The 14,708-nt window shown below is 37.1% G+C and overlaps 1 protein-coding gene across 6 annotated transcripts in view; it reads left to right on the top strand.

Moving 5' to 3' along the window:
- Positions 1-12,326: 12,326 nt before the first annotated feature.
- SNCA (synuclein alpha) overlaps positions 12,327-14,708 on the top strand; it is a 140,429-nt gene continuing 138,047 nt past the window's right edge. Inside the window, exons 1-2 of one of the 6 annotated variants that reach the window (XM_090267943.1) lie at positions 12,327-12,586; positions 13,858-14,003. In XM_090267943.1, the coding sequence (XP_090124069.1) occupies positions 13,883-14,003 (121 nt within the window). In that variant the 5' untranslated portion in view covers positions 12,327-12,586; positions 13,858-13,882. Of the gene's footprint in view, positions 12,587-12,910; positions 12,962-13,327; positions 13,402-13,445; positions 13,605-13,857; positions 14,004-14,708 lie in introns of those variants that run through there. The other 5 variants (XM_090267940.1, XM_090267938.1, XM_090267942.1 and 2 more) reach the window with 5 other exon arrangements.

Raw genomic sequence — 14,708 nt, 5'->3', positions numbered from 1 at the left:
GCTCCTATAATCATCTCTGTTTCTGGTGCTCCTTCTCAGCACCTATGAGGTTCCATTTATTTTAAAGTTTCACCTGAATCACCATTTTGTCACTGATTAGACACAACAGAACACAAAACACATTCTGTTGCAGTTGGAATGAAAGGAAAGTTGAGGAATAGAGTATAAAACTAAAATGGTAGCCAGAGAAGTCTAGTTTTTCCCAAAGGACCCATGAACCTACACCTTACTGGATGGAAGCTCTCAAGTTTTCATTTTCTTTACAGCATCCCCAATAGTTCTGTCTCTGAAAAGTGTTTCTTCTATGACTGGCAGTTTCAGAACTGAGTCTGGGAAATAAGCAATCCAATATACAAGTAATAAAAACAGAGAAAGATGAGTGAGTTCTTCATAGTTATTTCTTATTCTGTTAAGTTTCTTCACCCTTCAAAAATCAATAATTCTACTGTCTGGATAAATTGGTTTCATTAATAGGAGAATAAGGATAATAAAATTAGTACAGGTAAAACCTCTGTGTAAGAAAAGGGAAAGATTTAAAGTGCCTGAACAAACCTATTCTAATGAAAATACCAAAGAGTGAAACCTGAATGATATAATAATAGTTAAAATAACATTTTGAGTTAAAAACAAAATAGCATTTGAATATTTTCACAAATGCAGAAATATGTATTTAGGAAGCTTTTAGAGCAATTGACAGGTTCTAAAAATAAATACTGTCCAGACCAAAAGAGGACCCTAGGACTCAAGAGGTCCCTTGGGTAAATAAAATGTTTCCTACAACAGGACACAGTGAAACCAAAGAATAGGTTGAGTCCTGCAACCTGGAGATCAGTGGGTGAGGAATGGGTTTGGGGTCCCCCTTGGTGCACATTTCTAGGCACTGGGGATATAAAGAAATGTGTGGTCCTTGACTGTTCAGTAAATAACAATTGATTTCAAGACCCTGAAAAATACATTAGAATATAAGCAATGTTCTTTATTGTCTATACCCTATTTAGCAGTCAACATGCATACTTTCTACTAAATTGTCTGGGCAGTTTACAATGGAAAGGCCTATAGGGTAGGAAGTTCAGAAATTGATAATGGATGCTTTTGATCTTCCGGCAGGTTATAATAAGGGTGGTAAAATCAGATAACACATTCTTTATAACCTTATTTTAATTCAGTTCTTTAAATTCTCAGTCTTAAGCTTTATTATACCAATGATATTTTGCTTAACTTCCCCACCCTTACTTTTTTCAAAGAATGAGAGCTAAAATGATAAGTCATATGATATCAGTGAGTCTGGTTTTAAGCCTCAAATTTAAGCTTTAGAACTTTATTTCTAGTTGTGCATATTTATCTTAAAATAGTCATAATGCCAGCTTTTGTTCTGTACCCCCAGGTTTTGTTTTCCATCACTTGGTGCCTGCACCATACAAAACAAGCACTTTTAAAAGGAGAGGATGGGATGGTGCTAATACCATGTACTTTATTTTCTGGTATATTTGATTATGAGAGAGTGGACAAAAAGATTAGTGTATATGATAAAAACATGGCCTTCACATCATCCATGGATGTGAGAGTGGTTGACTAACCTAGGACCCGTCTCATGGTTTCTACAAACTTCAGATTCCCTAGACAAGGCTCATCATGTAGCCAACATTTTTATTTGAAATATAACTATCAATTGCCATGATGTATTAGTTTGCTAGGGCTACCATATTAAGCAAAATAAATATATTTCTCATTTATGCTGGGACTAGACATACAAGATTAAGGTATCAGCATGATTGGTTCTTTCTCTTGTCTCATTTCCTAGGCTGGTAAATGGTTTTCTTCATCTAGTGTCTACATATTGTCTTCCCTGTGTATGTCTGTATCCTGATCTTTTCTTCTTATATGGACATCAGTCATATTTGATTAAGCCCACCCCCATAACCTCATTTAAACTTAATCACCTATTTAAATATGCAACCTCCAAATATAGTCACATTTTGAGGTCCTGGGGGTTAAGAATTCAGCATATGAATTTGAGAGGGACACAATTTAGCCCATAGCCTTTGGGATGGTAATTGCACTGGCTATTAGTTTTTTGGTAAATAGATTTCTACTACTTAAATAAAGACCAATATTTTAGAAAGAACAAAGTCATGAGAAATAAAAGGAAAATACTGAAAGAGAAAATGAGTAAGATGAAAGAAGGAAGGAAAAATCCAGGCTAAATGAGAGACACTTTAGTTAGATGAAGCTTTTAATTCCTATCATCTGTGTATTCAGAGAGATTTCTGTGTGGCTCTTCACCTTCATTAAGGGTGTCAATATGCCAATCAGAATATGCAGTTCACATGGGGAACTGCCTCATAATGCCCTCTCTAAAGCCATAGAAACAAATTAATTTGCATATTTGGCAAATGTGCAAAAGCTCAACACAATTTCAACACTGACAGAATAATTTGAGAGGATATTAGCAAGAGTTGTCATATTGTTACTGGTTCTAATTAGCTCTCTGGAAGGTATAAACATTTTTTTCTATGCAATTAAGCTCTATTTGGAAAGTGTTAAATTCATTTTCACCCTTTGTGGAAAAAGAACATTTGGAAGAAATCTTGAGAAGTAGAACTATGTAATCATGAGGGTATAAGTCATCTAGAACATAACCAGTACTTTAACAGAGAAAAAAATGTATAAAATAATCCCATGGGTATTTCTAGATAATTATTATAAGCAGGAATCAATAGAATACATGTTCTGCAATCTTTTCTTGTTTGTGTATGAATTAAAGAGCGTACTCCTTTCTTTGACAGGAACCAATGACTCCATATAGATATTTTTCCTTGGAGATCAATTTCTGAGATGTTGACACTTGCCACAATGGAGAGAAGCATGTGCCCTGTTTCACTACTTCTCTTCTCTACCACTCTGCCTAGTTGTTCTTAGGCCTGTGATACTTAGTACAAGATGCCTGATATCCTCTACTCTTTGGATAAGTTTCTCTGTACTATTGCAAGATAAGTCCCACAGCTTTGTAGTATATAAAATAGGGGAACCAATTGCAATTTTCTCAGTCAAGGTTCTAAAGTTCATGAAGAAAAACACGGTATTTTAAATACACTTAGCTAAACAACTCTTTGAATTTCGTACATATATATGGTCGTCGGCAGCCGTCCGTCTCGAGAGACGATGGTGTAGCTTCTTAAGAGTCTATCTGCACCGCCGAGAATGGCTGTGCAGTCCGACTCGGGAGTGACACGGTATCTGTCTCCTCCCGTGTTGAATCGACATCTTGCGATGACGCTGGAGTGTCCTCTCCAGTGAAGCTGAAGCTACAGAGCCTGGGCAGGGTGATATGGAGGGTCTGCTGTTGCCCATGCAGCAGACCCCCCCTCTCTTCGCAGCTGAAGGGTCCAAGGGAAAGACGGAGTCAATACAGCTTGGCTTCAGGTGCGCCGCAGGAGTTGCCGGTGTTGACTACAATGTCAAACCGCCTTAGGTACTCCGGCTCCGGATTTTCTGTCGGGGTTTACTCCCTTAGCCTTTCCCCTGAAGAGGTATGCCGCAAGGCAGCGGAGGTTTTTTGGAGTCAGAGTTTTCCTTCTCTGATATATATGGTAATTAACAAAATATTGTATGTATTAAAATGAAGTTGAAAGCTCATCAACTATTTCAAATATTGACAGCCAGGATGCACCTAGCAATACTGATGCAATCTGATATACATATTTTTGAAGCAATTCTAGTAGAGCTGCCTTTAAAGATAGAGAAAGGAAAATAATTATTTTAGACAGAAGAACTTTTAATGCTTTCAACTTTTTTCATGTCATTTAACTTTGGCTCTTCTAATTTGTTTCAAGTGTTCACACTTCCTTAGATTTCCAGCTGAACACACGATGGCATATATTATATGCTCTAAAGGGTTGAACTCAACCTCTTTCAGCCTCATATCCTTCTTCAGGAGTTAAAGACAATAAAACTGAATGTTTTTAAACAGATTATTTTGAGATATTAGTAATAAATACAAGGTACACTTAAGCCAATTCTTTTATTTTAGGTAGGATCTTTTTGATGTTTGACCTTTGGTTTGGTGTTTTTCTACCTAACTGAAAGAGTTTTTATAACCTCACTTTCTTTTCATCCAATAGTAGCTTTTCTGTGTCCAGAACTAAATCCATTCTTTATATCTGCACGCATTATTTTGTCATATACAGTGTTTGTCATAGAAAAAGAGCAGTAAAATGATTCTTCTTCCTATTTTTTCCTAAAATATGCTTTATTAGTAGAATCAGTCTTTCCCATATCATCATAATAGTTATTTACATACATTAGCTCAGTACATTTTCACAAATTTATTAGGTAGATATAGCTAACCTCTATCTCTTAAAGAGAAGAGAGCAAGTGGGGAAAAAGGTTAACTGCAAATATTTGCAGCTGTATTGTGTGCTATTTAAAGAGGATGGCAAGAATGTGCCTTATCATTTCTGAGTTGTGTCACGTGTCACGGAGAGTAAGTGACCATAGATGTACTTAATCAGAAACTTTTGCATTGCGTTGATAAAAAACATTTAATGGAAAATGCAGGGGCATTCTTAAAATTGCATATAATAAGTTTCTTTGAGTATATAACATTTCTTAGAATATATTTTTAGGAGTGGAATTGCTCAGTCAAAAAATATGGATGTAGTGAATGATTTTGAGACATATTTTTAAGTTAACTTTTAGAAAAATAATTTTTAATAAGAAAGTCGACAGATTAACACATGTCACTGAACAAACCAACATATATATTACAGGCATACAGGCATACCTTGTTTTATTGTGTTCCACTTTATTGCATTTCACAGGGTTTTTTTGTTTTGTTTTGTTTTTTTACAAATTGAAGGCAATACCCTCCAGCAGTGAACAGATTAAAATTACAGTGCTTGTTTTATTGCTGTGGTTTGGAATTAAACCTGCAATATGTCCAAGATATGCCTATACTTGCTTTATTGTAGTGTTCTAAATTAAACCTGCAATATGTCCAAGGCACATCTGCATTTGTTTTTTTCTTCTATATATTTACTTACTTAAAAAAATTATGTACTATTTCTGTAACAAAAAATAAAGGCGAATAATATTTATTGAATGTCATTTTAGTCAGTCCTGTCATGGAAATCCTGTTTGATTTTTAACATATCTCGAGAGTATTATTTTTAACAATTTAAAATGTTCCCTACAGAGAGAAGTATAGCCCCAAAGAGGGAATGGATCAAGGTTCCAGTGGGAGAACTAAATGACAAGGAGATAGTCAACCTAACAGATGTAGAGTTCAAAAGCCTGATGCTCACAGGCTTGACAGATGTGCTTACATATGGCAATTGCATAAGGGAAGAAGTGAAGGCTATGCTAAATGAAACAAAGGAAAATCCACACAAAGCCAATGGTAAAGGGAAGAAAACTGGGGTTCAAATCAATGATTGGAACATAAGGAAGAAAAAAAAACAGTCAACCAGTACAGAATGAGGAAACAAGAATTGAACAAAATGAGGAGAGGCTTAGGAACCTCTGGGACAACTTTAAATGTGCCAACATCTGAACCATAGAAGTGCCAGAAGGACAAGAGGAAGAGCAAGAAAATAAATAAATAAAAATAAATAAATAAAATGTTCCCTACAGGTTAAGACCATAATCCAAGATGATTAAGGAGACTGAATTTTCATGTAATTGATTGCTGGTATGAGCACTCACACAGAGAAAAGCTAAGCCATTAAACACAGGTTCCTCTTACATTTGAAAAGACTTGTCAATTCTTTCACTACTATTCTTTCATTTACATTATATGTATATGTGTGTGTGTTATATTCTTTTGTCTATATCTTAATGATCTTATAGGTATATGCTAGTTGATTATGTGAAGATGTTTGAATGCCATTTTTTTCTTTGTTATAAATGTACTTGAAGACATCTGTGAAATATCAAGTTAGATTTCCTACAGGAATTGGAGAGTTACATATTTACCCAGACCTATTTCTAAACTTTCAATATTGATAATGTAAAATAAAAATTTATAACTTCACATTTTGACCATTCTCGTGTTTAATAATAACTACTGTAAAAAATTCCCTTGTGGTTATCCTGACCAAACCAAACCAAACCAAACAGCTTTTAGTCCAAATTTTAATGAGAAAATTTAACAGGAATATAAATAGGAGTGGACTGAAAAAAGTAATCAGAGAGACTTAAAGATCATGGTTTATCATAGAGAATTTGATTTAAAAGGAACTCAGTAATATTTAAATACTTACAAAGAATAATTAGAATGAATATATTGACAAGCTCTTGTCCCATTCTTGTGAGGATAATTAAAGATAAATTGAACTAAAAATATTTTTTATAAAATTCAAAAATAAAAATAAGCTAAAAATAGATAATTAATTGTCTACAGGATAAATGTAATGTTTTATAATAAAATGACATCACAAATATGGATACGATTTGCTATGAAAATATCAGGTAACCATTAAGGAGTAATTTCTTCTTTGAATAATTTCTTTTTCTTAATCTCTTAATAATAAAGTGGCATAACCAGCTTTCAAAACATTAATGATATATTTTTAAATAGGGTTGAAGATAATTTTTGAAAGGCCATTTCATGCTCTCAAATTATGTAGAGAGGAAAATATATCAGATGCCTGGCTCATGTTATTAAGTTGCTATGATTTTTATGTTTTTGAAGGCATTATAATTGCAGTTTAAAATACTACACAAAACATACATGTGTTTTATCCATTTATATTTCTGCCTTTCTGAACACAAGTGCAGTTAAAAAGAAGATCTGTCCCTGTCTAATCAGCCTGTCCCTTCTTCACTCACCTGGAGCATGAGAGGCCAGGCTTATCTTTGAACTGGATATTCATCCTGAAGCCTTTCAGAGCCACTGTCACAGCAAGTATGGCAAACTTGGAACACTGTTGGTTATATCATTTTATTTTTCTACCTTAGAAAATAAACAGAATTCATACATAGCTCTGCCACTGTCCCTTTAAAGAAACCAGGTTCAAAAATGTAAAACTGTTAAATACAGAGAATGTTAATTCTATCACTGTCCCTATATTTCTTGAGGCTACTGACACACACTGCTGTGAGTGATGTTGTTATTGAAATCCGTACATTAGGGAGAAAAAAATAAATATTTTGGCATATTTTAAGTTAATGACCCTTATAAATACTCCCTGAATCCCCTCACTCTATATCCCCACAACTTCCATCCCTGGTTGGAAATTTATTCCCTATCACAGGAAGCCAATATTATTGATGGAGAAGCATCAGGTATCTCAGATATGTTTGGGGTGGGATGAGAGGTTGGGGAGGACTGAGAATAAGGTTGAAAACTACTGCAATAAGAAATCTATTTTCTAGCGTACCCTGAAACATGGGGGCTAGACAATAATAATGATTACTTGAATTGAGAGATTTTACTGTGCTTGTTCTTTGCTAAGACCATATTACTTATTCTTTAAAGCAATTACAATGACAAATAAAATATCATCTTCATTTTCTTAATGAGAAAATTAGAGATTAGAGGGGTTATATATGTGCTCTGAGTCACTGCTACCAAGTTTAATGTGTGCGCGGTTCCTCCACTCTCAGAAGTCAACCATGTATTTTTTCTTCTAACACTAAAGTCATCTGAACTTTTTAGATCTTAAAATATTTAAATATCTTTTCTATCTGGCTTTAAAGTCTTTAATCTTGGAATCTTGCATGCCTTTGTGTTTTTAGTACCAGAGGGATATTTAAAGTGATATATAGTTTTGCCAATAAACATATTAAAAGATGCTCCATGTCACTAATCATCAGAGAGATGCAAATTAAAGGCACAATAAAGATACCACCTTACATCTCTCAGAATGGCTATCATCAATAAATCAACAAACAAGTGTTGATGAGCGTGTGGAAAAAAGGGAAACCTCATGCACAGGTGGTGGGATTGCAAATTGGTTCAGCCACTATGGAAAACAGTATGAAGTTTCTCAAACTATTTAAAATAGAACTACCTTATGATCCAGCAATTCCACTTTTGGGTATTTATCTAAAGGAATCCAAAACACTAATTTGAAAAGATATAGTCATCTCTATGTTAATTGCAGCATTATTTACAACAGCCAAGATGTGGAAGCTACCTAAATGTCTATCAATACACAATTGGATAAAGAAGATGTGGTACATATATACAATGATATATTACTAGTCCATAAAAAGGAATGAAATCTTACCATTTGCAACAACATGGATGTACCTAAAGGATATTGTGCTAAGTGAAATAAGTCAGACAGAAGAAGAGCATATGAGTTTACTTATTTGTGGAATCTAAAAAAAAAATAAATGAATAAACAAAACAGAAACAGACTCATAGATACAGAAAATAAACTGATGGTTGCCAAATGGAAGGGGGATTCAGGGACTGGGTGAAAAAGATAAAGGGATTAAGAAGTACATTATAGTAGTTACAAAACAGTCACAGAGATATAAAGTACAGCACAGAGAATATAGCTGATAATATTGTAATATCTATGTGTGGTGCTAGGTGGGTACTAACTAGATTTATCAGGGGACCACTTCATAAGTTATATAAATGTCTAACTACTATGGCATATACAAGAAACTAATATAATATTTATTTATTTTTTTAAAGTATATTTTATTGATAATATAATATTTAATGTCAACTATAACTGAAAATTAAAAATATAAAATATTTTAAACAATTCAAATTTATATATTTTGCATGGCACATTCTTGTGGTTACAATTTGTATACTGTTGAGAATATACTACAGTATTAATAAATATGCTGAATTACATTGTGTTGGAATAAATGTCCATTTGCACTGTGAAATTACAAGAAGACTTCCAAGATCTCACTACTGCTTGTTTTTCATACATTAGCAGGACATGAGAAGAATATACAAGTAGAGGATAAGAAACAGATTAAAGTCTCTTTAATCACTGGGTCATGGGCAGCTTCCTTATTTTTCATGCCATCTCATTCTTCAGTACAAGCTTACATCATGGCACATCTAAAAATCAGTTGTTTTATGGGGAAGACAAAGAGGGTTTGGGTTTAACCATGCAATTCATGGGATGTTAATATAGCTATGTAAGAGTAGCAAAATATTTAGAATATATTTATCAAAGAGAAAACCAAACATGTATAACTGCATTAACAAAATGTGTACATTAGTAATGCTTCCCAATAGGTTATTCTTCCATATGCTTTATGAGGTATAGGCTATTCAATGAGATTAAAATTTAAAGTTATATTTAGAGAGTTAAAATTTTACTCGAGGTCATGCTTTTGATCAATAATGAAAAAAAATTTTATTTGCTTCCAGTTTCCTTTTTGTTCTTGAGTAGTTCTGCCTTCTTAAGAATACAGAGCTAAGAAATTACAGGTAGGACATAAGCAATGTCAGAATTAATGTTATCAGTAATTAAAAGTTTATTGAATGCTTACTGTGTGTAAGGAACTTTAAGGGGTGAAAAGTAGAGTAAAACATAGAATTATAATTATAATTTAAAATGACAAAAATTGCTTTACAATTCTTTCTTTTTCCCCTTTTGGTGTGGGTGGTGAGAAATCATCTCTCCCTACTTAAATTACCAACATTGAAAAGGCAAAATTTCAAATGTAAATGCTCTTTTTATAATACCATACATTCTCCTTGATTTCCATTGTCACATCTAAATTCAAAGGCCATTTCTGACATAGTGAGGTCATCTCTCACCTTTTTCCTCTTATTTGATATTATCCCTAATATGTAAAGTTTCAGAGAGCAACTGCCATTTCTGGAAACAAACATGCTTTCTGGAATAGTTCCTGCTTGATTATCTCAGTTCTGCCACTTGAGCGAGAGAATCTCTAGACCTGTTACTGAAATTCTTTGCACCTCAAATTCCCTGTCTATAAAAGGTACATAATGAAACTTAAGTTACCAATTTGTTACGATTAAATGACACTGTACATTAGCCCTTTGTCAAGCATCAAGTACCCTTGAAAGGTGTGAAATCATGCTACAGCAAACGCAAAAAAGTAACAACATCACAAAATAATTCTTTCCTTGGTCTGAAGCGAGTGGGGCCTAAAATATCTATTTTATTCCCCTCCTTGATTTAAAGCCCTAGGTCTCAAGGAGGTCCCTGTTCAACTATAAATACGTCATATGAAATAATATACTAAATTGCCATAAAGGTATATCAAGATACCTAGTTGTGATGGGCCACAGTAGAAAACATTTATTATTGGCAGTAATAAAAAGAAACAAAAGCAATAAAAAGAAACAAGCTACTGATAATATGCATCCACATGAATGAACTCCATAAATATTATGCTGAGTGAAAGACACAAGACTGATACAAAACAAAAAAAGTTCATACTGTATGATTCCACTTTTGAAAATATGTACAACTAAGAAGGGCATGAGGAAACTTTATCTGGTAATAAATATTGTTCTTTGTCTTCACAATGACGTGGGTTACATTAATGCATGTACTAGTATTTTTCAAAAGTGATTTAAAGAAACATTGAAGTTCTGAGCACTTCACTGTATATAAATTATACTTCAGTTATAAAACCATATGAACATTATTATGGTTATTTTTATTAGTTCTTATATGTTCTAATATTTTATGGATGCATGCTGAGATATTTACAGATGGGAAAGGTTTATGTAATTTTTGGAATTTATTTTAAAATTAGAGGAGTAGTGATAAAAATCAGGGAGTGGTTAGGCATAAAGATGAAACATGACTGGCCATGCATTGAAAAATGTTGAAAGTTGGGAGACACAGAGGCATCTCTGTTCTCTCTATTTATGTATGTTTTTGAACATTTTCCATAATAAAATGTTGACAAGAGAGGGGTCTCCTTGGTTTATCTTATTGTAAAAGAAAACAGGAGGACATAACTTGTTCAAGATCTCAAAGCCAGACAACAAATCAGCTTCGATGTTTAGCCTTCTTCCTCTGACCCTAACGGAACAAAACATGAGTGCTTTGGAAAGGCCACTTTTTAAAAAAGCAAGCCAATAATATAACGGACTACTTAAGCATACATGTACTTGTTTCTTGTCCGTTTTGGTTTCAAATGTTGTTTTGTAGATTTACATTGCATATTATTCAAATTTCAGACCCAAGTAAGCGAGGGTCAGAGAAAGCATCCCCCCACGCAAACAAACACAAAACACAATAAAAACACTGCAAAGACTTATTTTTCCTTCCAGTGCTAAAATCATCTTCCCAGGCAAAGAAAGCAAAGGCATTCTGTTAGAGGGAGGAGCTTGTTTCTCCGTTCTGACGGGATCCGGGAACAGCTGTTATCCCTAAGCAATGCAGTAATTATCTTGAAACCTGCGCGTGCTAGTCTCTGTGTCTGCTAGGGGACGGGCTGGATGTCAGCTCTGAGCGCAACCCAAATCAAAAGCCAGAAAGGTGAGAGGTGTGTAGAATCTCGGCTTCAGAAGAGGCCGAAGAAATAAATTAGATGTGATCGTTCAAGAGAATAAAACCACACTGGATTTGTCTCCTCCATCCAGGCACTTGAGTGTGGAAAGTAAATTCCATTTCGAGAACGAAAAGCCTTATGACCGCTTGGTTTCGACGGCTGGGGAATATTTATTTATTCCTTATTCTGCGGATGGGGAAACCTGCGTCTGGCAGGCCCTGATTGGTGGAAAAGAAAATGGTGACGGTGGGGTGGAAAGAGGATTTGACGAGCATCCTCCTGGCTCTTCAACCTGTAACTCTTCTTTACTAGTCTCCTCTCCACCCGCGAGACTCTTTCCAGCTCAGGCAAGGTTAAGAGCAAACGAAAATCTGGAGGCTATTTAAGCAAAAGCCCGTTACGGTTGTGTTCTAAGGCCATGAATCAAATTTCACGGGGGAAACGTGCTCTTGGCTGTGCCTCTGTGAGCACCTTTCCGAGCCGCCTGCCTCCTTTAGCAGCTCCGCAAGAATTTGACTGTATTTTTGGTGGTTGACCCCTAGGCCTCCAGGTCCCCAAATTGGCTCTGACAAAGGGTCCTCGTGAAACCCGAGGAAAAGCAGAGACAGGGGACAGGGAGGATGGGAACAAGGGAAAGATGTCAGCCCAGTCCTAACCGCTCCGTATCGCCACGAGAGTCCTAGTGACCCTGAACTTGCGGTGAAGCGCAGAACACCCCCACCTTTCCGCCTCCCGGGACCAGGGGGGCGCCTGGAGTTTGGGCACAGCCTTCCCCTCACCCCCGGCCCCATCCAAGAAGAGCGAAGTGCACGCGGCGCGGAAAGCAGCTTGCGCGGGGCGAGGGGCGGGGAGAGGCGCTGACAAATCAGCCGCGGGGGCGGTGAGCGGAGGAGAAGAAGGAAAAAGGAGGAGGAGGAGGAAGATTGCGACGGCGAGAAGGGAACCCAAGAAAGGGGGCGAGCGACCGAGGACGGCGACGCGGGGTGAGGTGTGTGCCGGTTACAAGCAGACCCGAGGACCGAGCCTTGCCGTCAGCATCCTTCGCTTTCTCATCGCCTTCCCTTCCGACCCCCTCTCTTTCTCTGGGATCCTCTTGCGCTGGGGACAGGGAGTGACAATTCGACGACAGGTTCGTGGGTTCGCCTCTCATGCCCCCGCCTCTCAGCGCCGGGTTGTGCTTACTGCAGCCTCCCCTGGGGACCGTCCCTCTTCTGTGCCGCCTCTGCCCCTCCTGTGCGCTCCTGATCCACCCTCTTTCCATTTAAATATTTGGGAATTGATTAAGTGTTTTTAAGGGGATAGGGGAAATCGGCCATCTGAGGAGGAGAGGGACCCAGATAAGCACCTGTGGGTCTAAGTGGGTAGCTTCGTAAATCCTGGAGAACACCTGACGGAAGAGGCGTCCTTGTGGACGCCTGACAGGGAGGTTAGTGCTGCAGCGAGGACCTGCTGTGTCAAGTATTTCTCGGGGGTGGCTACTTCTGCCTTTGGTGAGCTTGAGAAAGTAAGTTAACCAGGCTTTCCTCCTGCTTCCGATATTTCCCTCCCCTCAAAAGCTGAGAGGTCAGGCTTCTCCGGGAAACGCTCGGATGCTGGAGGGAGCGTGAGCATCCAACTTTATTTTTCTCTTACCTTAAATCCCCCATTCCTCCCTCTCGGTTCTCTCCATAAAGTAATCAAGCTATGTTTGGCAAATAATTAAATAGAAGTGCAGAGAGGGCAAGCCAACAGGTGGTAAGGGGTTAACAGGTGCGGGCGCTGGGTGGAGGAAGCGGTTTACGAGCGCGCAGAGAACTCCCCCTCGGGTTGGGTTGCGGGCGCGTTTGGAGTCTGCCGGCGGGTGTGAATAGGCGCCTGCTCCTAATAGATAGCTGAGGGAGGGGGTGGATGGTGGGGTGGATTAAAGCGGGCTCTCCGTCAGCTTGAGGTTCAGCCACACCCTGGGTGAGTAGTTCTCTTTCCACCTCTCTCCCTGATCAACCTATTAGCGCTCCTCGGATTCATTTTCAGAGTGACCCTGACCCCGTGCCTCCAGCTAGCTCCCTTTCTTTTCCAGTCATTGGTCTCCTAAAGATACTTCACCGTTTGGACACTGGGAAGTTGAAAGAGGGGTCCATCTTTTCATGCAACTCCACCTCGGAAATGCAGTAAGAACAACTGAGATGATTCATCCTGGTCCATGGTTAGGCAGCTAGATTTGTACTAGACAAGATGGATGGGGCAAGCTCAAATTTTAATGCAAAAGCTAAAAAAAGGCTTCTTTGTCCAGTGGTTGAAATAAGGGTACACTTAAGAGCCTCACACTCTTGGGAGTTCTACTGATCTTTCAGGGTGTTTCTAGTTCTGCTTTGTTTTACCCAAAAGTTCTCCTTCTTTCAAAGAGTATTTTTTGTTTTCCAGTGTGGTGTAAAGGAATTCATTAGCCATGGATGTATTCATGAAGGGACTTTCAAAGGCCAAGGAAGGAGTTGTGGCTGCTGCTGAAAAAACCAAACAGGGTGTGGCAGAAGCAGCGGGGAAGACAAAAGAAGGTGTTCTCTATGTAGGTAGGTAAGCGCCAAATGTCATTTTGATATTTATTTGTGATAAATGAGTTAGGATGATTGATGCTTTAAATGTTGGTATCTTTCCCTTGATTCATTTTTGCATCATCACTTATCAAAAGGATGGACTGAGTCAGAGTTCTGTGTATATTTGAGCTAATAGTAAAATATATTTGAGCTAATAGTAAAAAGTGAGTGTAATCTTTTATTTTTCCAGATTATTGAATTTTGCAATAATACCAAGACCTTTTTATTTCTTTAAAAACATGTTTATGTACATAAAAGACTACTTCAAAGGACTTTATTTTTAATCAGTCTTTTCAAAAATAAACAATAGTTTTTAAAAGAATCCACATCATTCATGGGCCGTTGGTTTCTTTTGTAATTATGAATGATTTTAGAGTATTCTTTTTAAAAATACCTAAAAAGATGCCTGAAAAGCAAAGGACAGAAAAGTCCTTGATGGAGTGATTCCTCTGGACCATGGGGCACGATGGGGATGAAAAGCTCAAGAAAGTATTTGAGGGCTGCTACTAATATTGCAGAGACGTTTACATAGTTCGTTTATCAAATGATACACAAAATAAATAATGAGGTTGATGGCTTATCATTTCTACCTCTCCTTAAATTCCCACCTTGGAGTATTCATGAAGACCCTGACTTTCTTTTTCTTATCTTAAACTATGTTAGGTTGGGTGTTATTTTACA

This window comes from Furipterus horrens, unplaced genomic scaffold, assembly GCF_987537825.1.
Source record: "Furipterus horrens unplaced genomic scaffold, mFurHor1.1.pri manual_scaffold_2, whole genome shotgun sequence".
Lineage (NCBI taxonomy): Eukaryota > Metazoa > Chordata > Mammalia > Chiroptera > Furipteridae > Furipterus > Furipterus horrens.
Note: the sequence above shows the minus strand (reverse complement) of the source record. Positions and strands in the feature narration are given on the sequence as shown.